Source organism: Pecten maximus, chromosome 15 (genome assembly GCF_902652985.1).
Source record: "Pecten maximus chromosome 15, xPecMax1.1, whole genome shotgun sequence".
NCBI classification, from domain to species: Eukaryota; Metazoa; Mollusca; class Bivalvia; order Pectinida; family Pectinidae; genus Pecten; species Pecten maximus.
This window is the reverse complement of record NC_047029.1, coordinates 7,350,770-7,378,681: the sequence shown is the minus strand read 5'-3', so window position 1 is coordinate 7,378,681 and position 27,912 is coordinate 7,350,770. Positions and strand designations below refer to the sequence as shown.

The window sequence follows — 27,912 nt, the reverse complement described above, 5'->3', positions numbered from 1 at the left end:
ATTGACAGATTATCACAGACATACATACACCATGTAAAGCGTCCCATTGACAGATTATCACAAACATACAGACGCGATGCAAAGCGTCCCATTGACAGATTATCACAGACATACAGAAGCCATGTAAAGCGTCCCACTGACATTATCACAGACATACATACACTGTGTAAAGCGTCCCTCTGTCAGATTATCACAGATTGATTGATTGTATATTCCGTAAAATAAAAAAGAACACAAACACAGGAAATGTAATGTATTAGTTTTTTTATTGACAGCCTAGAAAAAGTAAGCGGGACATTTCATATGCTGCAGAGTATCGAGCTATCAACTCGTCAGGTCGCCTCGTCAGTCCAACTTCAGATCTTAATAATACCACATAGTCGTTTGTGTGGTCTTTATTGCAGAATAAAATATTCAAAATGTTAAAAAAAAACATTTAAAAAATGACGTTGTTAAAATATGAACATTTATCCGAGTAAATAAAACAATACCTACAGGAACAACAGAAGATAATTTTGTTTAAATAAAAATGTTGGGAGTTTGTTTTGCAATATGTCTATCTAGATGTGTTGTTCCACTATACAGATTAAATCAGTCATCCAGGAGAACATATTGTGATATAAGTCTCTTTTTGTCCGGTTACTATTCGTGTTTATGAACCCAAAGGGAACTTTTATATTGATATATATCACAGTGATGGAAGCAGGTGAATATAAAACGTATTCCCTCACAATAGTTATCACATTACAATTGCCAAACTATAGAATCTGTAGCAATACATACTTCCAAAGTATAGAAGATTTGTAGTAGTACAGCAATTTGTGGTCAGTTCACAGACATACCGATGGTCAGAGGGTCAACGTCTGCCTGGCAACATCGCTATCTTAACAACAATGGATGATAACAGGGAGACATTACACGACAGAATAAACTAATGATGAACCTTTGTGAAGGGGACGACGACATCAAACGAAGAACGCACGACATTTATATTTCGTCAAGCATGTGAGATGTGTATCCTCCAACTATAGTTCGGATGTCAACACGATCCGGCGAAAAAATATGACTTTACAAAAATATCAAATTAAAGGTGCTGTTGCAGGAATGCTCTAAAACCGCCCACGATTTATGTATTTTTCATAGCTTTACTGGAAAATATAGTCGATTTCAAGAAATCGCTGTGGGCGGTTCTGCAACAGCACCTTTAGAACGGGACGTTAACCCGAATTAAAATCTTTGTCAGAATAAAAAACAGATTATTCTTTCTAGGAAACATTTTGAAATATCTTTTACCAATTCAATAACTTCCCGTCAAATAGGCATACGACCGCATTTTATACGGGGAAAATGTCCGCTTCGATTTCCATAAACTACTTCTACAGCAAGACACAAAATCAAGTTGATAATGTGTAAATGAAATTGAGCTTTTATATAAAAAAAAATAATAACAACAAAGCACTATTCGATAGGTGCATATAACCAATGGTGAGTATAAGGAAGTGGATAAAATTGGTAAACAATTGTCCGATAAAGTGTTATAACACCTACATAAACAATCTGGGATGTCTTAGATAATAATAATAAAACCACCTGAAAACAATAGCTGGAGCTAGTCTTGGTTTTGGTTGATAAACTCCGCTGGGATGTTAATACATAGTGACAAAGACATGTTTATGTTTCTTACGACACACAAGTCATTCAAAGTATTTATAGTTAAATCAGCTAAACATTCGATAAAACTCTATAAAAATCGCTCAGTACAGATATACGACGAATAACAGTCATTTTCAGTCACTATTTATCAGATACATTCATTTATCCATCAACCACGAGGAAAATATTAAAATAAAAATATGTCGATATCATAAAAGCATAGTTAAAAGGCATCTTCTTGGCCCAACGTTATTGGAATGAACATTGAAGATTATACATAACCTATTTAGATATTGAAATACGCTGTCGAAAGCAAGATAGACTAGACACAAAACGTATGTGACCAGGTAGCAATAGTCGATGAATATCTTTTACACATACTTCACATGGTGATCCCGTGGTTGCTAGGGATGAGTAACTCGATCTCGCATGGGGTAGAGAAAGACAGTAGGCAAGTGCTATGACGTCAGTCACATTTGCGTAACGTGATCATTTTATGTAGCCTAACCTCGTCGCAAATTCATAACGTCATCAATTTCGACACACATTTTCATGATGGCGCGATGAAGGAGACTGACAATACCTTACATAAGTAACTTTTTCAAAAAGTATGTGGGAAAAATAATCAAACATTGGCCTGTACCGCGAACAAGGACATCTCAACAATCTTCTAAAAGTTCGGCTGACTAGCACTCAAGCCGCGTGTTGGCCAGTTAAACTCTTATATTCGGGTTGAGAGATCCCTGCCCACGGTACAGTCTAATGCAAAATATTCTAATAGTGTTATTTTAGATATCATTTGTTAGTAGGATATTTATATATACACTAGCTACTGATTATACACGATTATACATCCTCCAACTTCATATAAAATAAAAAAAAAAACATTCTTTAAGTGAATTCTTCATTACAATATAAAAGGCAACTATATATATTTAACAAAAAGTTATTTATAATATACTTTGATTAATTAGATATTTGATTTTAATATCATCTGAACGATGTTTGTATTATAGTGACGTCATCCAAGAATGGCACGAGAAATACTTTAAGAAAAATTGTTGTAGTTTTACATAAACAAAATTTAGACACTGATTGTGTATCTGTCCTCAATAAATTGTGTTCTGTAAACAAAAGACTATCACACCTTTTTACACAAAAGATTACGTACTGATAGTGTAAAAAATATACACAGGTATTCACACCGCTACATTTATACAATTATTAAATGTGAAAAATATACATAATTACTGCCACATGTTTATGAGAATGTTAAGCCGAAGAAGATAATGATATCTGTCGGGTTTCCTGTCAAACTGTTTTCAATGAAGCATACACCTTTTTATAGTCATATAAGTATCACTTGTATACAATGCATGGTCAGTGGAGGCATAAACTGGCATGTCGGGGATTTTTACACAATTTTTACAACCTCGCCATATAAACTTGTTAAGGATGTAAAGAGCATTTTACTATATATTAACCCTATTTTAGCAATTACGCCATACCATGCAAGGTTTATATATTTTTTGTACTTAATAGCATTGGTTTTGTTAACGAAATCACCCCTAATGTCTTCTGATATGAAATCAGTACTCAGCTAAGAACAAATTAACATTTGGACACTTATGAATTCCTACACTACCTATATCAATCCCCCGTATGGCATGGTAAAAAATGCAGCTTTGGATGAAATTAAGCAGGCTTACTTTGTGGCCTTGTCTTTATCATTTGTGATAACTGTTTTTATATACCAATATTAAATATTTCTCACTTGTAGTATTTAAACAGTCTCGATTTTAGTTAGTTTATTCACACACACACACACACACACACACACACACACACACACATATAGATATATATAACTAGATGTATATAGGGACATTTTTTTCAGCCCCTATTTAATATATATAAATTGCGAACTGTACAAGAAGCTATACACGTAGGCGTAGTCATTTCATACACATAATTTCAAAGAACAATATACTATCTGTCACCATACGCACTTCTCTCTCATACTCTTTCCTCATTGTTTATCAAAAGTGTCCTCCATCTTGATATCGCTGTATTCACTGCCATATGTTTCGCAACTTTGAATTTGCTAGCTTACACTGCACACCTCACATTACATTGACTGGTCTAATATCGTACCTGATCCTCCAAAGGGCTTCGATTAAAATAAATATAACCAGCCATAAATAAATCTGCAAACTTTTACATGTTGACGTAAATCCGTCGATGTTCCTTCTAGAATACTGTAGATAATCCTTGGAATACATGTTGTTTTCCTGCTTCCTATTGGTTCGTCAGATTTTTGTCCTGATTCTCATTGGTGCTTCAGAATGTTATCCCGATTCTCATTGGTTCGTCAGATTTTTGTCCTATACTTCATCCTTTGACAATATAACGCTGATATACTAGAGATGTTTGCCATGTTAAGTATCAGACCTAGTGCAAGTGACTGTTTAGGTCACAAAAGGAGACAACGCCATAGAACAATTGATACACATATTTAGAAGTGTAATTAGTGACTACGCATGCCCAGGCGGCGACAAACCGGATATTGATCTCCCTAGCCGCTAGATCTGATACTTAAACCTGTTATACCAGTAGGAAACCTGCGAAACTTCCGGTAGGCACTTTCTACAAGTCTACATCAACAAACCTAGCACGGACAGGAACAGGAGGGACACCATCCCCATAGGAACAACGTTAGCACCGGCGTTGATTTGGGGCGAACCTATGAAATATAAAAATATTGTTATGTTATGTTATGCATCTTACACGTCAATGGCGCACATTAATTTAATGTAGCAGTATATAGACGCATTATAATACACATTTTGTTGGTGTTAAATCCATGTCTTAATAATATTGAATTGTCAATGAGTTAAGCTACATGAAAGACAAAACATAAGCCAGAAATAAGTCAATAACGTTAACCACAATATAGGATACTGATATGGTACGTGGCTTCTTACTTTTTTCCTCCTTCGTTAATTTGTTGACTTTTTGGAACGTCTCTTCCAGATGATTTTCAAACTTCAGAATTTGACCATCCTCAAAATCTGACTCCTTAACATCGCCAAATTTCAAGATTTGCTTCATGCTTCTTCTATCTTCGCTCACCTAAAGGTTAAAAGAACATGTATCTACAGTTGGTTATACGTTATAGCAAGAATCACCACTCCTTAATATTTCCGATTTAGGCATTCCATTAACCGTACGTCATTTGCAGACATTGGCGATTAATTCGGTATGAAAGATGCAAATCATTAATAGAGTAATGGCTTCAACTTACCTCGCATTCAATAGTGTAGTTCGCTTTGTCAGAAAATGAAGTCATGTCTTGTTCAGATATCCAGAAAAAGTGAGCACAATTGAGATCTTTTCCGGACACAAGACAATCAAACTCTGCGTCTTTAGCTCCAACGGACGTAACAGGTGCGTTACACAGGATTTCGGGGTGTCCTGTAGAACAAACATATCACTAACAATTCACATGAAGGCAACATAAACGTAATGCATTGCAAGAGCGTCTTACATGATAATGTTCACATTACAACACTAATATGATCTTTTTTTTATTTCGTTCTTCTTAACTAAACAAAGTAATCAATTACAACAATTACTAATGGATCTATGGTGGCATATGAATTCAGACCGCATGAATAGCAAAGCAAAATATATTAGGGGACAAGCGTCTAATGAAAATTATACGTTTTATACTACAACAATCTTACCTCTAAAACCAGTGATTGGGATACATATGTGTAGCTTAAAACACATTTCCATATCACGCTTACAAAATATACGTGTTCTAAATTTACAATGTATATCTTCTGGAGACAAGATAAAAACACAAAATTGACATTAATTTTAGTTCAATTCACAATTAAATGTCCGTGAAAAACCTAGTTCTTCTTCAAATGTGTTGTGAAAGTTTGATCCATCCAAAATAAACTTTATCAATACAATTACAGCATTCTATGTTTGAACAATTTAATCGAATTTGATGTGTATATTTTGTACTGTACCTGCGTTGATTTTCAGGTTGAACTTTAGATGGTGAGAAAATTCTCCAGTCTCTACTTTACATTCTATGTCTTTCGCTCCGGAGTTGAGAAGAACTCTCTTAATGGATTTGAACGCCAGAATGTTGCCCCCAGAATGAAGCGTGATTTTAGGATCTGGGACCCCTCCAGCTGCAGTACAGCGTGCCTGGTATAAACCGGATTCTATCATTACTTCTTTGGGGGCTGGGTCAGCTTCATCAGCTGCTCGTGAAATATAAATTTCCTCTCCTGTTGGACGTTTATCTTCGTCAAGATTTGTAATGGAGAATCTTATGTCTCCAACGTCCTCTGTGTAATAAAACCATATCATCATAGGTTACTAAAAACTAGAAAGTCAGCTTCCGATAACATTTCTGATAAATGATTTAAGTGTCCGACATAACGATTGTTAATTCCATATGATACTAGCAAATATATATAATGATCTAACAAACAAAACCGACTTTAAATGTTAACTATTAGCAAGGACAAACGTCCAAACAGTATATGGTTGTTTTGTACAAGGACAAATGGCTTAACATTACATGGTTGTTTTGTACAAGGACAAATGGCCAAACATTACATGGTTGTTTTGTTCAAGGACAAATGGCTGAACATTACATGGTTGTTTTGTACAAGGACAAATGGCCAAACATTACATGGTTGTTTTGTACAAGGACAAATGGCCAAACACTATATTGTTGTTTTGTACAAGGACAAATGGCCAAATATTACATGGTTGTTTTGCACAAGGACAAATGGCCAAATATTACATGGTTGTTTTGTACAAGGACAAATGGCCAAACATTATATAGATTTTTTGTACAAGGACAAACATCCAAACGTTATATTGTTGTTTTGTACAAGGACAAACAGCCAAACATTATATAGTTGTTTTGTACAAGACAAACATCCAAACATTATATGGTTGTTTTGTACAAGGCCAAACAGCAAAAACAATATGCCACCTGGTCACATTATACTGAAAAAGGACGAACCAGTCGTCGTGCTCCTGTATGCTGAGTGCTTAGCAGGCTTATCAACTACCAATTATATAGACTCCGGTATGTCTCAGCCAGGGGACTGAACACGAAGTCTTTTTCATTGGGATGAACGCTCGACTAAATGCCAAATGTGAGCAGTTTCAAGGGAGGGCATTAGGAAGAAGATAATTGTTTTGAAACAAATAAGATCCCAAATTTAGTTGCCGCTTGCAATCATTGCCTGTTGACACCAGGTAAAAGTCTTAACTGGTGAAGGGTTGAGGATTTATACAAGACAGAACAGTGATACCATAACAGTAGAGTAGTAGTAAATGATTAATACAAGAGGCCCAGAGGGCCTGTATCGCTCACCTGGATTTCATGAGATATGAAACAAGAATTATGATTCGGTATATTTGTCACTGGTATTGCTATGTCAGTATATCATAGGCATTTTATATGGGTACATGAGGTTTTTATGCCAAAAAATACCTTAATCCAAGAAATGAAATTTGCACAATTTTGAATCCCCATCCCATGACCATGCTACCATACAAATGTGAGTGATATCCAATGCTTAGTTACTGAGAAGAAGTTGTTTATTGCTTAGTTTCAGAGAAGAAGCTATATATATGAATTTATCCAAATTGACCCCTTTTGGCCCCACCCCTCAGTCCCTAAGGGATCAGCCCCGTTATTTGTACAATTTTGAATCCCCACCCAACAGTGATGCTACCAAGCAAATGTAAGCAATTTCCATTGCTTGGTTTCAGAGAAGAAGTCGTTTATACCAAAATAGCCCAATCAACCACATTTGGCCCCGCCCCTCAGGCCCCTGGGGGTTCAGCCCAATCATTTGCAAAATTTTGAATCCCCACCCATCAGTGATGCTACCAGGCAAATATGAGCAATACCCATTGCTCGGTTTCAGAGAAGAAGTCGTTTATATCAATATAGCCAAATTGACCACATTTGGCCCCGCCCCTCAGGCTCCTGGGCGATCAGCCTCATTATTTGCAAAATTTTGAATCCTCACCCAACAGTGATGCTACCAGGCAAATATAAGCAATATCCATTGCTCAGTTTCAGAGAAAAAGTCGTTTATATCAATATAGCCCAATTGACCACATTAGGCCCCGCCCCTCAGGCCCCTGGGCGTTCAACCTCATTATTTGTACAATTTTTAATCCCCACCCCATAGTGATGCTACCAGGCAAATATGAGCGATATCCATTGCTCGGTTTCAGAGAAGAAGTCGTTTATATCAATATAGCCATATTGACCTCTTTTGGCCCCGCCCCTCAGGGGGGTGGGGTGGGGGGGGGTGGGGGGGGGGGGGGGGGGGGGGGGGGGGGGGGGGGGGGTCAGCCCCATTATTTGTACAATTTTGAGTCCCCACCACAAAGGGATGCTTCTGACCAAATTTGGTCAAATTCTGATCTGTGGTTATGAAGAAGAAGTCAATTGTTGACGGACGGACAGACGAACGACAGACGGACGACAGACGGACGGACGACGGACGCCACGGTATGGCATAAGCTCACCTTGGTCCTTCGGACCAGGTGAGCTAATAAATAAATAACTTACGTCTTAATTCGTTCACCGTTAATACTATGGACTTGTTAAAGTTGTTTCTTGAACACCAGTAGGTACCGGAATCGTTAAGACTGACCACTGAAATACAGATATATTCCCTAGATTAATCACGATTGTGTCTTTAAAAAGATTTTTTTTAATAAAGTCGTTGATAACAATTGCATATCCCGAATAATTTCTATTATTAAAATGTAACAGGAATGAGAGCCTCAATTCAGTCTCAGCTAATAGAGTGACTACTCTCCACTTTTATAATGCAGCTTCCGCACTCATTGTGGACATAATATAATTAACCTAGAGATGGCTGCACATGAAAATAATATCTAAAATGCACCAGGATCAGATATTTTCAGAAATGTACCCATATATTATGCACACATAAACATAACATTGTTTATGATTTTAATAATGATATTCTTATTAATATTTGTGGTCCGACAATCTATTTCAACAGGAGTATCTGCATTATTTGCCTAAATTGTCAATACCAAAATCCGGAAACTCCAAACCAATATTTCATTCCTCAACTGAAAAGTCAGAGTTTTGATTGTACCTAATTATACCTATAGCCCAATCGGAGTAAATTGACATACTAAACCCTCACTAATTTTGGCAATAATGTTAGAAAATGTTGGGTTTTTTTTCTTTTTCTTTTTTCTGACAATAAGAATAAGAAAGAAACGAATTATAATAGATCAGCAAAAAGAACACTTGCTATGACAAAACAAAATTGATTTTCATTTTTTACAAAACCTCCAAACAGCACAATAATAATTACATGGGCGTGGAAACTGCCAAAGATAACCGCCTATATTTAAGGCAACATTTTTAAATTGGCAAACATTCTTAACTTGTTTCTATTCAAGTACGGTAATATACATCACACTTTTTTTAACCATTTTATATTTGAATTGTTTAAAATATGTTTTAGGCCGATGATTAATACAGACAATTAGACAAAATGTTAGCAGTTTTTGTTTTTGAGAGCTTATTTTTGTGAACCATGAATGGGGCACGCAGTTATAGATTTAAAACAAAGCATCTGCGTTTCTGATACCAAGTGAAATAAATGATTAATTCTGACTTAATGTTTAACCATTTTCTGAAAAGTTGTATTAAGAATCAGACTAAATGGAATTTCTAACGTACTCCCCGACAGTTGGAAAGGGAAAAATGTGCCTGAGGAATCCTTCAGGATAGCCGTTTTCCAGCCGGCTACATCTGACTGACTGTTCTGTGAGATCTGGACGGTCTCCCCTGTACTTTTCCTCTTGACAAAATATTGAAGTGGATCTCGGAACAGCTGAAAAGCATCGATGTCGGTGACGTTACATTGGAATTCGAAAATATCTCCATCCGTCAGGTTTAGCTTTGTTGACGTCAGACATCCCGAATCTGGAAAACAACAACACAACATGAGAAAAACAGATCCGTTTGTCGTAAAAGTAAAAATTAGCAGACAGTAAGTTATCATCTCATTGTTATATTTTTCATTGTTAAGTGGTCTGATATAAAGCTATTTTGCAAATTATAAATGTAACAATTTGATGAATTTTATCCAATGAACAGATAGAAATGTGTGAAGTGTCATTTTAAGAGAAAATAAGTATTCTTTAAGATATTTCCCATCTTCGTTGGGCTTACCGGTTACTACATTCATTAATACTAGAAATAAAATATCATAATTGGAATTTTGTTATGAATGTTGTATACTTTCGACTCTTTTGATATTACTAGTTCATTTTTATTTTGTTACATTGTATTATTATTATTATATGAATGGGCAAAGAGGAAAAGTCATGCCTGTGTGTGCATACAAAATGACTATTCTATGATAATATATAAGTACATTGTATTCCATTTATCACAGACGTGTTATAATCCAAACGACAGGTGAGATATTTCGGACCATACTAGTTATAAATCGGGAGAATTCATTACAGAGTGTATATCATGTAGTGCGTCACCTCTGTCCAGAGGTCATGTTAATATGGTTACGTTATGTAGCGCATGCGTGAAATTAACGGATGTAGAAATACCTGCTGTTGCATTTCTCTATCGATTTGGGAGGTACTGCTCAGTAATTTACACAACATAATATTTTAGATAATAAACGTGTCGTCCGTTGAACATCGTGGCCATCAGGTGTGTAACTGGTTTACTGTCTAATGTGGCTGTAATGCTGTTGTAGGTGTATGTACAGGTAAACCTCAGACGATAGTCGCAACATTTTAGTTATATAAGCAAAATTCTGTGCCGCTCTATTTTTTGCTTATTAAAATTCTGTAAAAGCACAGAGAACGTCGATAGTTATCTGCTGCATGGCCGTTTCACTTTGTGATTCACCATAAAAACATGTGCTGATGGGTATATTGTGTATATATTATGTTTATGTAAAACTTGCACGCTTCTCTGCACTGTTAACAAGTTGAAGTGATATACGATACGTGAAAGGGTGGTAAGGCAGGAGACATTTCCTTCTCATTCCCGGACAATCCGTATCGATTATCATAAAATCACGTGATATATACCTAGAAATATATATTGTATTATATATAATTACGTGATATATACCTAGAAAGATATATTAGAAATGTTAGAAATGAACTTATTACCTTAATACGTAGGGTTAAATCTGTATACATAGAAAATCTAGAAAATTCTCTGAACAACCAGTCTACTTCTGCATCAAAATGGTGGAAAACAGCAAAAGCAATCTGGAAAATTGATGACAAATCACCTATCATTCCTCCATTAAATTGTAATAACTCCATTTTATTTCATCCACTTGATAAAGCTGAATGTCTTGTTGATTATTTTACATCTATTTCAACTTCTTCTGATTACATTGATCCACTGCCTCCTGTTCCAGAATCCCCAAATGCTCTCAATAATATTTCATGTCAAGAACAGGAGATAGTGGATCAGCTGACTGTATTGAATGATAGAAAGCCTGCAGGATCTGATGAAATTGTACCTAAAATTATTAAACTCCTCTCACCATCACTAGTAACTCCCCTTACTTTATTATTCAATAAAACTATGTCTACAGGCTCTATTCCTCTGTCTTGGAAATTAGCTAATATTAATGCTATATATAAAGGTAAAGGTAATAAATGCGATGTATCAAACTATCGTCCTATTTCTATCACATGTTGCTTTAGGAAGATATTAGAAAAAATAGTTTTTAAACATTTATATAATCACTTAATACAATATGAAATTATTACAAAATATCAGTCTGGATTTATCCCAGGTGATTCTACTGTCAACCAACTACTATCATTGTATAATACAATTATTCAAAAATTAGATGAAGGACGTGAAATTAGATCAATATTCTGTGATGTTAGCAAAGCATTTGATCGAGTCTGGCATCCTGGTTTACCATTTAAACTTGAAATGTATGGCATCAAAGGTAAGCTCCTTAATTGGTTTAAGGATTATCTTTTAAACCGTAAACATAGGGTCATGACAGAAGGTTTCTGTTCATCACCATGTCAGGTAAGTGCTGGTGTCCCCCAGGGATCAGTCCTCGGCCCTTTTCTATTTCTTATTTACATCAATGATATCACTGAATGTATAACTAATGAAAAAAGATTATTTGCAGATGACACATCTCTCTTTAGAGTAATACATACCACTCCATTAGATGCTGCCAACAGTCTATCTACTGACTTAGTAAATGTTGATGTATGGTCCAAAAAATGGGACATTAAGTTTAATCCAAATAAAACTGAATCATTAACTTTTAGTCGTAAAAGGAATATAATTAGTCCTGATATTTTATTTCAAAATGAAATCGTATCTAATGTTACATCACATAAACACCTTGGTGTATTTTTCTCTGCAGATGGTAAATGGCATCATCACATTGACTATATCTATAATAAAGCATATAAACGTCTTAATTTACTAAAGTCAGTAAAATATAAAATGAGTCGAAAAACCTTAGTTACTTTATATACTTCTTATATTAGACCCATTTTAGAGTATGGTGATATTATTTTTGATAACTGTACGCAAGAAGAAGCAAAACTTCTTGAATCAATACAAATAGAAGCTGCCCGTATTATTACAGGACTGCGTAAGGGAACCTCTCATTATAAACTTTACTGTGAACTTGGTTGGGACACCCTTGCTGCAAGACGGAAAAAACATAGATTAATACTCCTTTACAAAATTCTCTGTGGAACTACACCAACTTATCTGAATGAATTAATTGAGCCGTACTTTACTAATGCAAATCCATATTTATTACGTAATGATAGAATGTTTACTATTCCATTATGCAGAACCAATATCTTCGCAAAAAGTTTTATTCCAGCCACATTGAAAGATTATAATGAACTTGCAGCAAGGTGTGACCTTACCAGTATTACATCAATTTATCAGTTTAAAAAACTTTTAAATATGCATTTAAGTGACATCAGATTCGAAAATATTAATTATGCCTATTTTAATGCTGGTACCAGGAAAAACAATATACTTCTTTGTCAATTAAGAAATAATGTGAGTAATCTTAACACTGACTTACACAGAGATCATCTTTCTGAATCTCCAGTATGTACATGTGGAAACGCCCATGAAACAGTAGAACATTTTTTCTTAACTTGTAGTAAATATGAGGAACCCCGAAGAATACTAAGAGAAAAATTATTCAATTTAAATCATAATCATTATAATTTAAATATATTTTTGTCTGGCTGTGAAACTTGTAATAAACTAACTAACTTAAATATATTTGATAATGTCATTGAGTTCATTAGAGCCACCAATAGATTTTTACTATAGATTAAACCCCATTATTGTTCTGCGATCTGCAATTTCTTTCTTTCCTTATTAAGCCCTATATATGGTCACCTACCCCTCCCCCCTTTTTTCTGATTGGCATGAAATTAGTAATACTTAACATATTATAATAATATATTCCAAGTACATGTATTACATATGAAATATTACATAGCTCTGAACCAAATCAATTGATTATGAAATAAGTAAGGACAATATCAGTCCACTAATACCATTCTACTAAATTTCTTTTCTTCCATATTCTACAATATATTTGTCCATGACTGAATATAGTATCCATGACTTAATCCAAAAACTCATGGGTGGATGACCAATGGCTAGTAAGCCAGTATGGACTTTTTAGGTCTGTATCCCATGGGTCGATGGATTATGTCTTGGATAATGTATTCTAAATCCTCCAAAATTTATACAGATTGAAAATACATTTAAGACAAGCCAACTTTTATTAATAATAATCATAGAATTGTCCTTACTACTCAAATTACATATTCATACCATATTATATTATATATGTACTAAGTAATATCTTTATTGCATTGGAATTACTTAATTCTATTAAATTAGCAATTTTATATAATTATATATGTATATACACTTTGTTACAAGGAGATAACTTATATAGGCATATGCCTGTTGTTAAATCCTTTTCTTTATTGAATAAAATTTTGTGAAATTGAAAGATATATTGTTTTATATATAATCACGTGATATATACCTAGAAATATATATTGTATTATATATAATCACGTGATATATACCTAGAAAGATATATTGTTATATATATATATATATATTCACGTGATATATACCAAGAAATATATATTGTATAATATATAATCACGTGATATATACCTAGAAATATATATTAATTATATTACATCACGTGATATATATCTACGATATATATTATCCTAAAGCCCTAGTAGTTGTTGTCTGACGCCTGTTCTTATATAACAACTATACTAAATGTGTCATAACTATTTTTGCTTTGAGAGATGAAATGAATCATGAAACTGTTTAAAAAACAACACATCATACATTGACGAAATTAGCAATCAATAATCATTATTACTTATTTTCTTACTTTCAAAAGACAGGGGAGAATATAAACTTTATACTGTAGTTTTTAAATTTCGTGGGGGCAAATCGGCAGTCGGAATCTAGGTCGCAGGTTTTGAATTTCACGCAACACCAACTTGTAAACATTCTGCAGTATACATAAATATTCGTTGGGTGTTTATTTTCGCGTTAAATCCATTCCGGACGATGTATTTGTCTCTTATTAATTATAGATGACTTTCGCCTGGATATTTTGTGCATATTTGTGAATTAATTACCGATACTGTTCACAGATATTCTTTTTTGCTAATTTCTATTTTTATTGAAATTAGATTGGTTATATAAGTAGGTTGTATACGGTCATGCTAATGGCATGATTAACCGATAAATATTTTATGTTTGCGTGTTAGTTGTATGATCTTCCTTTCGTTTTTAAGCTACAAACACGTAGTATTTCTCGCGCCACAGTGTCTTTATACCAAAGAGAAAGTACTTGAATTCCTCTGATCAATAGGATCTGGTAAAAGACGTTAATAGAAACATTACGTCATTTTCATTGTTATTCTTTTATTTTATAGATTCATATTATAAAACAAAGCATTCTACAGGTATATTTGCTATGTATTAGTTATGCTAATCTATATCTATATAACCATCGCTACCAGATGGTATAAATATATATATATATATTGACAATGAACGAAACTCGAATATCTTCAATCACCACAAACCTCTAAACAATACTGTTTTGTTCAAAGGGTGATTAGGCTAATCACAATAACAATTTCAAAATCTTGATAAAATAATTTCTAGTAGACCTAAGTTCATGAAACTACAGCTCTCACAGCACATTCTCTTCGTACATGTCAGTCGACAAAAAGACGCATACAGGCCTTAAAGTAATAGAGAAATAACATTTTTACAAATCAACGTTTGAACAACTGGGCCCATTCACAGATTATTTGGATACAGAATCACAATTTTCAAGCTTTTGTCCTCGATGCAGCTCAACGACAAAGACCTTTTAAACATAGTTAGGGGTTATCAGACATACATGTACTATATATATCACATGCCATTTCCTCAATCACATTTATATATCACTAGGTGATTTGGTTAAACAACGATCAGTGGCTAACGAATCCCCCGCGACATTCAGGTAGACTATTAAATTATATGCAAAATTTTGGTTACGTTTCAAACATATTTTATTGATAAATCAATGGGGATTAAGCAACAGGCAATAGGCTATATAAGCTCTCTCCCTAGCTTCCAGTATATAATAAATGAAAATTAATAGATATTGTAAATGAATGGGGGAAAATGATAAAAAAAAACCTAGACAATTAGAACACATACTTTCTAATACACACAAACACACATTATACATTCACAGATATTGCATGCATGTAATTATATAATTGTTATTAAAACTAATTTTAGATATTTAGAAGCTACTATGAGCTGGTGGGCATTATCATATACCATATACTTACACTGTGGTTCAAAAACAACAGATACTAAGAGTACTAGTGTTATTTTGGTGTTACACAATAAATACAATACTTAAACATATTATGTCATAACTTTTAAATTAGTTAAAATTGTGGTATAAACACTTTTGGCAACGTATAATAGTATCATACGCCACGCTAAATGCACGAACGTGTATAGCCACCAGAAATGAAAGATAAAGAGATCGTCGTAGGTCACCAAGGGTTGAACTGAAGGTTACGAGTTGAGGAACATTAAGAGTGATAAAGGTTGGAGGACTATTTCACTAGAGTATGTTGATATTGCTGGAGGACTAGGACGGGCGCTTCCCTACTTTTGACATCCATAGATTCCGGTTTCATTATTGATATACTTTTGAATCTCAAGAGGCAGATTTGGAGTTTACATTTAACACGACCGATACCTTTGATGATTAAAGATGATCTATATCCAACTCAGACATGTCAGTTTGATCTTAATACCGATGCGCCATCTATCGCCAAATTGGCGCCTGTCATTCCTTTTCATTTAATTCATAACAAATTCCAATGATTGAGAGTTACATAATATTGATGAAGGAGAGTTATATATATATATATTTCTACCACAATATGCTGAGTCATTCCACTCTAAGGCCATTGTACAAATGTCCTGGCGGATAACCTTCCGGTCTTTTGATTGGTCAAGAATTCGAACTTTTGCCCGAACTGCAATTGTTATCAACGTCATCAATAATCGAATGACGTCACATCACGTAGTCCCGGCCGACACGTGTACACCTTGTTTGCATACGCGAAATAAGACTTGGCCACGGCCCGTCTGATTCAAGCCAATATCATTGAGGCAGAAACAGGTCACATGACTCGTGATTTTTGGATATGAAATTTATTTCACACTCCTAAGTTATCTTTTAAAAGTTACAAAAGACAAGACACTCGCTAAAGCTCCTGTCGTTTGTAACTTAAAACAACTTCCATATCCAACAACCACTCGTTGTATAACCTCTATATATACATATATAAGATAACAGAGTTATTATTGATCGCAGAATCGTTAGATTTCGAAAATAAAATGACTGTTAGTGTAAAGCTACAAAGCGTTCCGGGATATGACGGTAGCGTAAGGTGATCTCACTTGCCACAAAAAAATGATGAATGGAACAGTGTTCATAATGAAAGCCTGATCAGTATAATAGAGAAGACTAATGGTTGACTACATACAATGTAACCGTATACATGATTATATACAGCACCCGATATGCGACAACAGCAGGTATCGCGCCACGTCATCTGTAGAGCAACAACTACCGTGACCTTGAATTATTTAAATATCTGACTGTGTAGTCTTGTGTAATGGAACCTGTGTAGAAAGAGATTTAAATGTCGGTTTTTTGTATAGGTCGACTAAGACAATTTCGTGTCATAAGTGATCAGCAGGCAGTACTACCGAGAACACTTATCACCGCCATTATTATACCAATCTAACAGTCGTAATCAGAATTGTCCAGATCATTGACCATTAACTTCCCATTGTGTTTGTAGCATCCACCCCTAACCCTGTCTGGAGACAAGACGATATTTAATCATGGTTCCCATGGACATTTTACATATCAACTGCCGCTTTAGACATGCTTTTTTGACAAATGTTTAAGAAAGAGATATGTAAATGGGGTGCAGATTATTAACTGGCGGTGTCTATTTCGGCTGAGCTCTAATACATATGGCCCTCGATGTCCTAAAAGAATCTAGTACTTTGGTTTTGCCGAAAACCCCAAACATATGTCAGTGGCAGAAAACAAAGAGAAAACGTCAGCAAGTTATAAATGGAGTTTATATTACTATTTTGATACACAATTACAGACATGATTCAAAGGTGGTTTATTTTCAAAAACAGCTCAGAAGAGGATTCCCTACAGTCAACAATAAACCCAAAACATGAGAGTGAAAAACAATAAATAAAAACTATTACCAAATTACTAAAAGTAAGACTACAAATCATTTCCAAACAATAGATGCAAAAAACAATACAAGTTAATATGATGTCACAAAGGAAGACACTATCAATATCGAAGAGCTTTGTCAGAGATACTCATTCCTAACACAATAACTTATCATTTACGTCCTAGACCTTGCTTTGGTCAGGATTTACTATGGAATATTGTTTATGAAATTTTCTCGGATCTAAATCAAATTTGGATAAACCAACGCACATAGATCAAACAGGATATTTTGAAAATCGTTGGAAAGAGAAAAAAAGGCTTGCTAATCGTGTAGTACTAAAATTCGATCATTAAGGGTTGAGGAATATTTTATCCAGAGTTTAATATAACACTCTCATCTAGATACACTGCCCGATAACACAGTAAGGTGAACAATCACGGAGAAAATTGATACGGTTATTTAAAATCGAATCTGTCGTCAAGGCAACAATAATAATGTGTACACATAATATGTTTCGTCTTTCTTCGATTGACTCGGTTATCAACAGAGGCGTGTTTACAATATTATAACCTTTGGTTTATGTTGGTTTTTGCAAAGGGAATTCAGCAATGGAGGTATACTTGTTTCTAGATTCTCGACGTGTAGCCTTTCTGGAGCAATATCAATTATGCACGCTTGTCTACTGCAAACGCCATTGTTATCAATGATCGTAATCGGTTTGAGTATACTGCCACTAGGTGATTCTCGGTAGGGCTTCAGATGGGACATTTATCTAAAACAATGTTTTAAGACATACTATGCCCTACTACTTGTTAATGATGATAATCAAAGACTGATAAATGATGATTTTATAATAATATTGAGACTTAGCATTAAACAGTAACGTAACGTTACACTCCACTTGGAGTGTAACGTAATCAGAATCCTTGGCTAGCGAAGATAAGCATTAAAGGGCTTTTGGACAAATCATAGACATAAAACACATGCCTCATATTGGGTTCCACCAAACAATAAGATACCTATAAAGAAACCAAATGAATAGGATCTACAGTTTGGCAGAATAGTGTTTGTCTCTTCAATTTCCTCCTATCACAAGACATGACAGAAACGCCCGATTTAAAAAAAGAAAAATTTCTGTGTGTGTTTTTTTCTTTCGAATATGTAATGTGACCAATGGTTTCTGTACTAGTCTGAGTGCAGTCTTAGATAATACCAGATACAGACTGATCACGCTTTATACCGGACACGATTTTGCATACTGAACACAAAAAAACATCACTCCTATACTTGTATTTCGCAACAACTCATGAACTGAACTGATAGAATGACACTTAGAAAAAGGAAACGACTAGGGAACTCCTTTTAAGTGTAGAAATATGATATTCTCACCTAGAAAGCCGACCCGCCCCTACGGCGGTGTCATCCCACATCCAGCTTTTGGTTTATAAGCGGAAATCATGTAATTTTCTTAAGAGGCCAGCCAAGATGTTGAAGTGGCAAACTGTTAAGTTAAACATGAATTTATCCGAACGAGAAGACCATTGTATTACACTTTGATACTGATGGGTGACAAATCGCGATATCAGTCCAGGTGTTTAATAGAAATAAAGCTACATTTGTATTTTCATATTATATATTCATTCAAAACCTGTTGCAGATATCGTTACATCGCATATCAATATGCTACACAAATAACATTTGCCAGATTCTTTGCTCGTTTTTTGCATTTAACATCAAGTATTTGTTACTAACACCGACAATGTATGGCACTTGTTTGTATGATTTTTTAACGGGCAAGTGGGTATGCATATTAGAAGTAAGGAACTATTCTGCCTTGGCCTTCATTACGGCATGCTTATTGTACAACCTTCTTTACCATGCCATTGTTAAGAAACAATGCAGTACTTCATCAATATATTTCACCTCGAAATCGGGAAACAGATAACAGAACGGCTATATGGAGAGAGGCAAAGAATCCAAACCTGCAAATAGTTTGATCTCAGCTTCTTTGTCTTCATTATTCGTACCTTTTACACGGGTGCATTTTTACAGCGGTTCTTTTTATCCTGGCTAGGCTCATATACATAATTAACAATTGCAATTTTTAATCAATTAACTCTTTTGTTAAATTAAATCTTTATAGCTGCCTGGACAAGGTCATTCGCCAAACATATCTTTTAGTGCTAAACCGTCTTTCGGAATATGATTCCTACTGGCTTAGGGTCGAACCCAGGTCTAGTCATCGCACATTCTATCAATGTACTATCCGATGTAAATATTTTCTTCGTTTGTACTGGTTTTTATTTTCAACGTCTTCGCGACGACCAGACGGTGTCAATACGATACCGACAACGAAAAGGGGAAATAACTGTCAAGGAATAAGGAAAAGAAAGAACAAGAGAGATAAATGATAGAAAACCGACCCTGATGTGGGTTTACAGTTAATCGCCTCTTACAGCTGACGATTCTTCCCTGGCTTCTGTGAGAGGTACAATGCCCCTTCGAGGTCGAAGACCTTTTTGAGCGAGGTAAAGTAGTGTTAAATTGGGTCGTCCATCTAGCTGGATATTAGTTCAGTCATTATGAACGGTTTCCGCTCTTGTTACATTTTTAGTTTTTAATTAAGAGCTTCGATATTGATCATTGTAGAAAGCAGACACGAACTAACGAGTATGATCAATTGTTTCAAGGATATTTCGCTGTGCTAAAGCCGCGGCAGAAAATTGATAGATGGAAATTGTGACGTTAATATAAATGACATCTCGCCATATACGGAATATAATATCTCATACATAACTAGTGATTATATATTGGTCTGCACATTAAAGTAAACTGCGCTGAAAGTTCAGCATTTTATTATGTCTATGGAAGAATATGTTATTTGTCAACATACTTATACTTTCATTCCTGAGATACCTTTCACCATGTGTACAATCTATCTATTTCTTTTGAAAGGTCGATCGTTTTTACCCTGCAAAACCGCTTTGAAGATTTCCCCATATAAATACGGGTAATTAAATGCATGAATAACACGCCCGCAAACATGGCGTAAGCTTCATACTCGGATAAATGTCGTAATAAACATGTTCATAAATTCATACACAGACATAATGTTTATGTACATATGTATTTATGTTTTATTGAGAACGTAACACAGCATATAGGATTTGCAAATATTTGGGGTAAGATTACAGAAAACACTGACATCATGATTGAAATGAATATGTAATACCTTCCTTTGAACAAGTGTTTCGAAAATAACGAATTAGCATCGTTTTTGGACGATTTCTTATTAATAATTTTGTTTACGGTCAATACAGAACGAAGAAGAAGCAATGCGTAGATATTTGACTTTGAATTTCAACAAAATTTTAGTTTTTAGATTTTAATTTTGTTTGACGTAAGATAATTCCCTTCCAAGTGCTTAGATACAACATTGATCGGAGTTAGGTAGGAAACGGGACAAAAGAAAAAGAGAGTTTCATCTTCCACTCTAATTACAAAGTGCATACAAGTGCATCCCATACATCTGAACATGGGTATGTCCAATATATCGGTAAAAAAACAATAAAAATCTACCTGCATAGTACATAGTCATTCATATTGACCTCTATAAAGGGTTAACCCCGATTTCTCGGAATTACAAGTAGCCTTTTCAGGTACAGGGTGAAACTGATGACTCAGGTTATATATATACCTGTCACCCTACTTCCCAGTGTAATAAATTTGTGTGTATGTTGGGATGTTGTAATTACTAGTCATCCGTCATATATACACAGTATACAACTTTATACTGTACGGTTTGTTACACACGTACATGTGTATAATCTATATCTGCATATACAGAAAGGTATGCCAGAATACCTACATACATAAAAGGTTCTGTGTCAGCTATCTGTCTCTGGGTGTTTTCAAACTCCCATTGCCAGCATTCCATGGATTGTTTTGTACATATTTAAAATCATTTCACGCTGTATAGGATCACACACATGGTCTAACATATACTATAAGGTGTCAAAGTCGAAGATTAACCACAAAAAAAAAAAACACATATATATGCCTTATATACTAGCATTTTGTTAAGTTAATAGATTAATTGGATAAATTGTACTTTTCAACATGACTCATTCATGTTTATTAGAGAAAATTAGCATCAAAACCCAATATTAAAAAAAAGTGAGAATTATTTTCGATTAAAGTGTTTTATTTAATAGCATTATGATATAACACTAAGGCACATTGCATACAATCACACAACTTTGTTAATAACACCAAACCCTACGATCACAATTATGATATGTTTAGGTTCGTACATGAGGTTTAGAACTAAAATGATTCCCTGGTATTGCGCATTCCGTGCTACCCTAGTTTTAAAGCTAATATCTATATACATGTGTAAAAAATATAAGAAAATTATCATCACAAAAGTATACGTTGAACAAAACTTTAACTTTGTCATAAAATGACCGACACAACTGGCAGACCAGGTGCTCTTCATTTGTGTGAATCAATGGTGGAAGGATAGACCCAACATCGGTGTGTGCTTCTTTGATGTCCATTACAATATTTGCTTGCCATTCTACCCTGCCTGGTGTAACTTGATTGGGAGTACGTAAATGGGTTCGATATGCTCCTAGCACAAAAAAAAACTGCAGTGACAATGCAATATTATTTTAGTGCAAACTCACCCGGTATCTTGGTCGTTATCTAAATTTGATTGATTGGGTATTGTAGGAGCTGTTGGGATAGTTCTGTTTCTGAGTCTAGTCAGCATTAGATCGAGATTCATAAAGCTTCGGACATGTTGATGGACACGAACGAAAATAACGTATGACAAGCACCACCCCAAATGAATGGATTTAAAATCTATGAAGTAGCGATGTTCTTTATATATATATCTATGAAACCAATGTGGATCAACTTTATAAAAACACCACCCGGATATTTGAGCGTCTTACATAAAACCATGTGCATACACCTTGACAAGAGATCCGCGAGTTTAAACCCGTAAAGCAAATCATGCATGCTTTAGCGAACAAAGTAGTGTAGGCCGATCAACTCGAGTGAACATCTATTCACTGGTTGTACGATTTACTTGAATTTACATTGCTTCTGTAGTAAAACACATCATCATTTTGGAATGTAACGTGTTTATCAACTAAACGCGTGTGATGTATTAAATAAAGCTATTATTGCCCCCAGCTTGTACACTCCAACTATTACACAATATAGTAATACCCAGCTTGTACACTCCAACTATTACACAATAATAGTAATACCCAGTTTGTACACTCAAACTATTGCACAATAATAGTAATACCCAGCTTGTACACTCAAACTATTACACAATAATAGTAATATCAAACTTGTACACTCCAACTATTACACAATAATAGTCATATTCAGCTTGTACACTCAAACTATTACACAATAATAGTTATATCCAGCTTCTACATTCCAACTATTACACTATAACTAGTATTGCCCCCAGTTTGTACACTCAAACTATTACACAATAATAATAATATCCAGTTTGTACACTCCAGCTATTACACAATAATAGTAATATCCAGCTTGTACACTCAAACTATTACAAAATAATAGTAATACCCAGCTTGTACACTCCAACTATTACACAATAATAGTAATATTCAGCTTGTACACTCAAACTATTACACAATAATAGTAATATCAAACTTGTACACTCCAACTATTACACAATAATAGTAATATCCAGCTTGTACACTCAAACTATTACACAATAATAATAATATCCAGTTTGTACACTCCAGCTATTACACAATAATAGCAATAAAAAGCTAGTATACTTTTATAATCGCAATCGTCATGAAAGAGTAAGAAAGACAGGTTTTGGTTTGAAATTTGCGTTGGCAATCGAATCTATAGTTGAATTGAATTGTTTTTGAGGACATAACTTCCATATAAGGAGGTAAACCATAAGGTTATATAGGTTTCCCAAGTATACATCAGCCTAGTGGTAGAAATACTTACTTCTGGAGTAAGTTCACATTTATAACTCATGTAAATATTCTCTTTTCATTTAATATTCAAACACTTTGAATTTCAATTTAATTCAGTTTAAACATCTCTCTCACGTCATAAAGATGACAATTATGATTGAGCACAAGTTTTGCCATAAGAAGATAAGGATGTGACAAGTTTTGCCTTCAGACAGTCAGGATTGAAAACATATTTTGCTTTAAGACAATAAGGAGTGGGCACAAGTTTTGCCTTAAGACAATTAGGAGATAGGCTGAATTTTACCAGCCTGGTAACGTCTTCTCAAAACATCATGTTGTAAAATGGTCAGCAACAAATTCATATCATCCAATACAGTATGATAGGAACAATGAAGAAAAGAGAAAGCATGAAGAGGAAGGGAAATGATAACTACCTCCTTTGTGTCTCAACATGTGATGTTCTTTGATTTCCCGACATCACTTCTGGATTTCCACAAGTGCGGTCCAGCATCACAGAAGAGTCCGTGAAGGTTGAAAGTGATGCATGTTGCATATTTATAATGTGACATATATACCGCTGTATCTACATTCCTTGTTTGTTTGTCTTTTGAACAATACTCCAAGTCACTCGAGTACTAAAGAACTGACTGGGATCTGTTCACCGGAAGGCACTCCATATGAAGAATGCTACTATTTAAGCAATGAACAGTGGTTTTAATGTTGTTATTGTCGATATGGCAGCAAGATGTATGGTGGGCAAATGGCATGGGAACCCGTTAGGGTTTCCATGCTACATTTGCCCACCATACATCTTGCTGTCCATATCGACTATAGCAACATTAAAACCACTGTTCAATACTTATATTTACATTGTCTTACCATTTCCGTCAACTTTGAAAAAAACTGAACCAATAAAAAAAAACCGCCTTTTTTAATGTCACATGACCCACTGGGTGTTATAGCCTGAGGCACTGGGTGTTATAGGCGTATGGTGGCAACTGCCTCTTAGCATTGTGTCAATGGGGAAATGCGGAGCAAATGTAAATATATATACATGTGTTTCTTTTTGCGGAATGTTCCAGAAAAGGCATGCTTAACCCGCCAAACACTGCACTCAGATCCCTTCGCGGTATCTTGATAGTTCCTTGAACTCAAGGCTATATATGTACTTCAATACATAGAAGAAATTAGTCAATACTGTCTCGGTCGACCAAGGTAAGGCAGAGAGTACCTGTGAGGTACGCTTCTGTAGGCGAACACCACAGACTAAATTCAGTGCATTTTAATTTAAACAGGTTCCAGTGTGTCAGAAAATGTTTCACTATTATCTAACTAGTGCATTGATGTTTACAGAACACCTTTGAATTGTTAGACTGAAACACTTTACACAAAGACCTGGGCAAAAGAAGTTCTGGAAATGGAAAAATCAATCTCCGGTAGAACGAAATCTTTTATCTTCTGAAAAGACAGTATACATGTTAGACAGTTGGGGGCCTTTTATCAGACGGTTTTAACTCACAACATCAAGGGGGTAAAGGAAGACTAGCATTGTTTCTGTTTATCCCATTCTGTAAACGAAAATGACTGTACCGACTTGAAATGGAAAACTGGAAATCCCCAAGTAGTCTTCATTACCGCCACACCTGTGCTACCTTGCGTCATTTAAATGACCACTAGCTAGGTGTACACATCTGTAACGGAAGTACATCGGCCTTATAGCAGGAAAATTGTACGTGTGTAGCCCGACCGTAAATTAGCATGGACTATTTGTAAAATGGCTTAACTTCGGAGGTCCTTACGCGTTTGATTTTTATTGCGATCCACGAGTGACCCTGGTTTGTATACTAATGCTACGTGGTCATATTGACGCTTCGGTCATATTGTACCAGCCTCCCGAGGACAAATATACTTTATATAGGCCGGTATCATTTCCGCGTGAATGCAGTCGTCCCGCTTCATCACTTACAATACAATCCATTAGCAGGGCTGGTTTCCTTTGAACTCGTGTACTCTATAAAATAGTAATAAGGTGTATGGACAAGTATATTGACTAGCAATGTTGCCCCAGGTGTTAGCCACTCCACACGCCTGACCTCTAGTGACCTTCAAGATAAAGAATGTCTCGTGGTGGCTCGCTTACATATACACCTACTGAATATTCTGTCACAATGTAGATTTTTTGTGTTAAAATGACAGAGATAGTTAATGAGCTGGGAGACAACACCTTGGTATCGATTTAAGTCTGTGTTGCGTGACGTTCGCGTCCAGATCGTCTGCAGATATCGCGCCAACTTCATAGGTGTGTAGAATATAGTCTTGTCTGACTTGTTAGTTTCATCATGCATTATAAAGACTTATTTCACAAAATCAAACTCATCCAATCTCACTTTTTCTTCAAAACTCATTAAAACCATGCTAGAAGATTCTGGAGCAAAGCTCATCTTTGCCTGTCGACAGAAGAGCCACAAGCGATGAATGCCTGCAAAGGTATAACTTGTGTCACGGATGGTTGCGTTATAGGTATGGAGATTTTTAAAGAGATCGACAGCGATTTCCATACTATATAAGGTATATATATATATACTATCTGTCCTGTTACCGGCGTGGAAGGCGTTTCCACTGCTTAAACTCTGCAAATGTATACCATATAGATAAATTAACATGTTTATGTTTAGCTAACCCAAGAAAACTTATACATCAATGTATTGATAACATTGGCCACGTTGCCAAATCAAGTTTGTAGGGTTTTACCGGCGTGGGTTAAGGCTAGCCGGTTCGCTCTACAGTGTATGTCTACCCGAGCTAGGTGAAAGCCCCATCCGGCATGTTACCAATTATCTCAAAGTTTAGCAAAGGTAAAATATTAACATATTTACTTACGGAAGGTGGCCAGCAGGGTCAATATAGCCAAACCAAATGAATAACTCGCCATCCTGTAACAAGTCGGAAACTATCCCTGTCCACACAAATCCAACACACCGCAAATGCAGCTGAAACCGAAGCCCGCGATAAGATCACCAACAGCCGGGTTCTCGCGGAAGGGACGCTCTCCAGAAACTTGACGATCTAATAAACAAATTCACATCCGCGATTTTCGTATTTTTGTTGACTGAGGCTTGTTTGTCGTCAATAATTCAAGCTGTGTACAGGCCGTGTGAGTAACATAAATGTGTACGGTGACCTGAAATACGGTATGATATAAATACAGGTAACATTTATTACTCAGTGCAGTGTGTAGGTGTCCGGTCTGGAATGCACAATAGGACACAGGTAGGGGGGAGTTTGTATAAGTACTGTGTATTATCTATTACCACACTGACGAATCAAAATAGACTTTTCTATTCGATCATCGTTGGAATGTATAAATATGTGTTATCACTGCAAAGTTGTCAGTTGTCCAGATAGGAATGTTATAGTGTCAAAACTGTTATCCCCGAACGTGAGGTTATGCTTCCATTTACAATTTAGCAAAACAAAGTGGCTTTAAAATAAAGTAAATGCAATCTTCAATTATTTTGGGTTCTGAGTTTTACCGGTGTGGATATAAGAAAAAATGTTATTGAAATACCTTGTGCTATACAACTGAATTCAGGTATACATTATAAAACAGTAATATTACAAATACAGATTACAGGTATATTTGATTCATACCATATGTTACATGACAGATACAATATTGATAATAAAATACATGTGTATAGTAAATATATCACATGTTTTATAGGTGTATCTCGTGGTTATGATATTGTATACGAATAATGCAGGTATATTCTAGATATAATACAGTTCGTTCTCATCCCAGATTAATCACTTATACCCACGTGACTAATCACATGTTTTAGTGAGTTCTACGTCCTACTAAAGCTGAGATAATTTTCTTTACTTAATTAACATGGATCTTTCACTGATAAAGCGTCATGTTAATTTTGTTTGGGAGTTTTCATCTTCGCATTATGTAAGGTAATACAGTAAGGAAACAGTGGCCACGACTGTTTGAATTACTGACAGACGCCATCATAGTGACATCCCAGTGAAATGTCATACCTGGATACGACTGTTTGAATTACTGACAGACGCCATCATAGTGACATCCCAGTGAAATGTCATACCTGGATACGACTGTTTGAATTACTGACAGACGCCATCATAGTGACATCCCAGTGAAATGTCATACGGTGATACGGCTGCATGGCACGTCACCCAGTCACATTACAACAACTGGTTACTAGTGAATGAAAACGAGTTTTCTTTAAAAAGGTCGACACTGCTCATTCTAGAGAGTATGACTGATTTTCTAGAGAGTATGGCAGAGTGAAACGATTTTACTGAGGAACTT

General features: G+C 35.3%; 1 protein-coding gene across 1 annotated transcript; it reads right to left on the bottom strand.

Annotated features, from left to right (window-relative positions):
* Positions 1–247: 247 nt before the first annotated feature.
* On the bottom strand, positions 248–26,796 carry LOC117344395. The gene is made up of 7 exons (XM_033907139.1): positions 26,457–26,796; positions 9,440–9,685; positions 8,282–8,368; positions 5,694–6,020; positions 4,958–5,127; positions 4,638–4,785; positions 248–4,396 (listed from the first exon to the last, which is right to left on the bottom strand). The coding sequence occupies exons 1-7, from the start codon at positions 26,506–26,508 to the stop codon at positions 4,308–4,310; spliced, it is 1,119 nt and encodes a 372-aa protein (XP_033763030.1). The 5' UTR covers positions 26,509–26,796; the 3' UTR covers positions 248–4,307.
* Between the last annotated feature and the right edge of the window lie 1,116 nt (positions 26,797–27,912).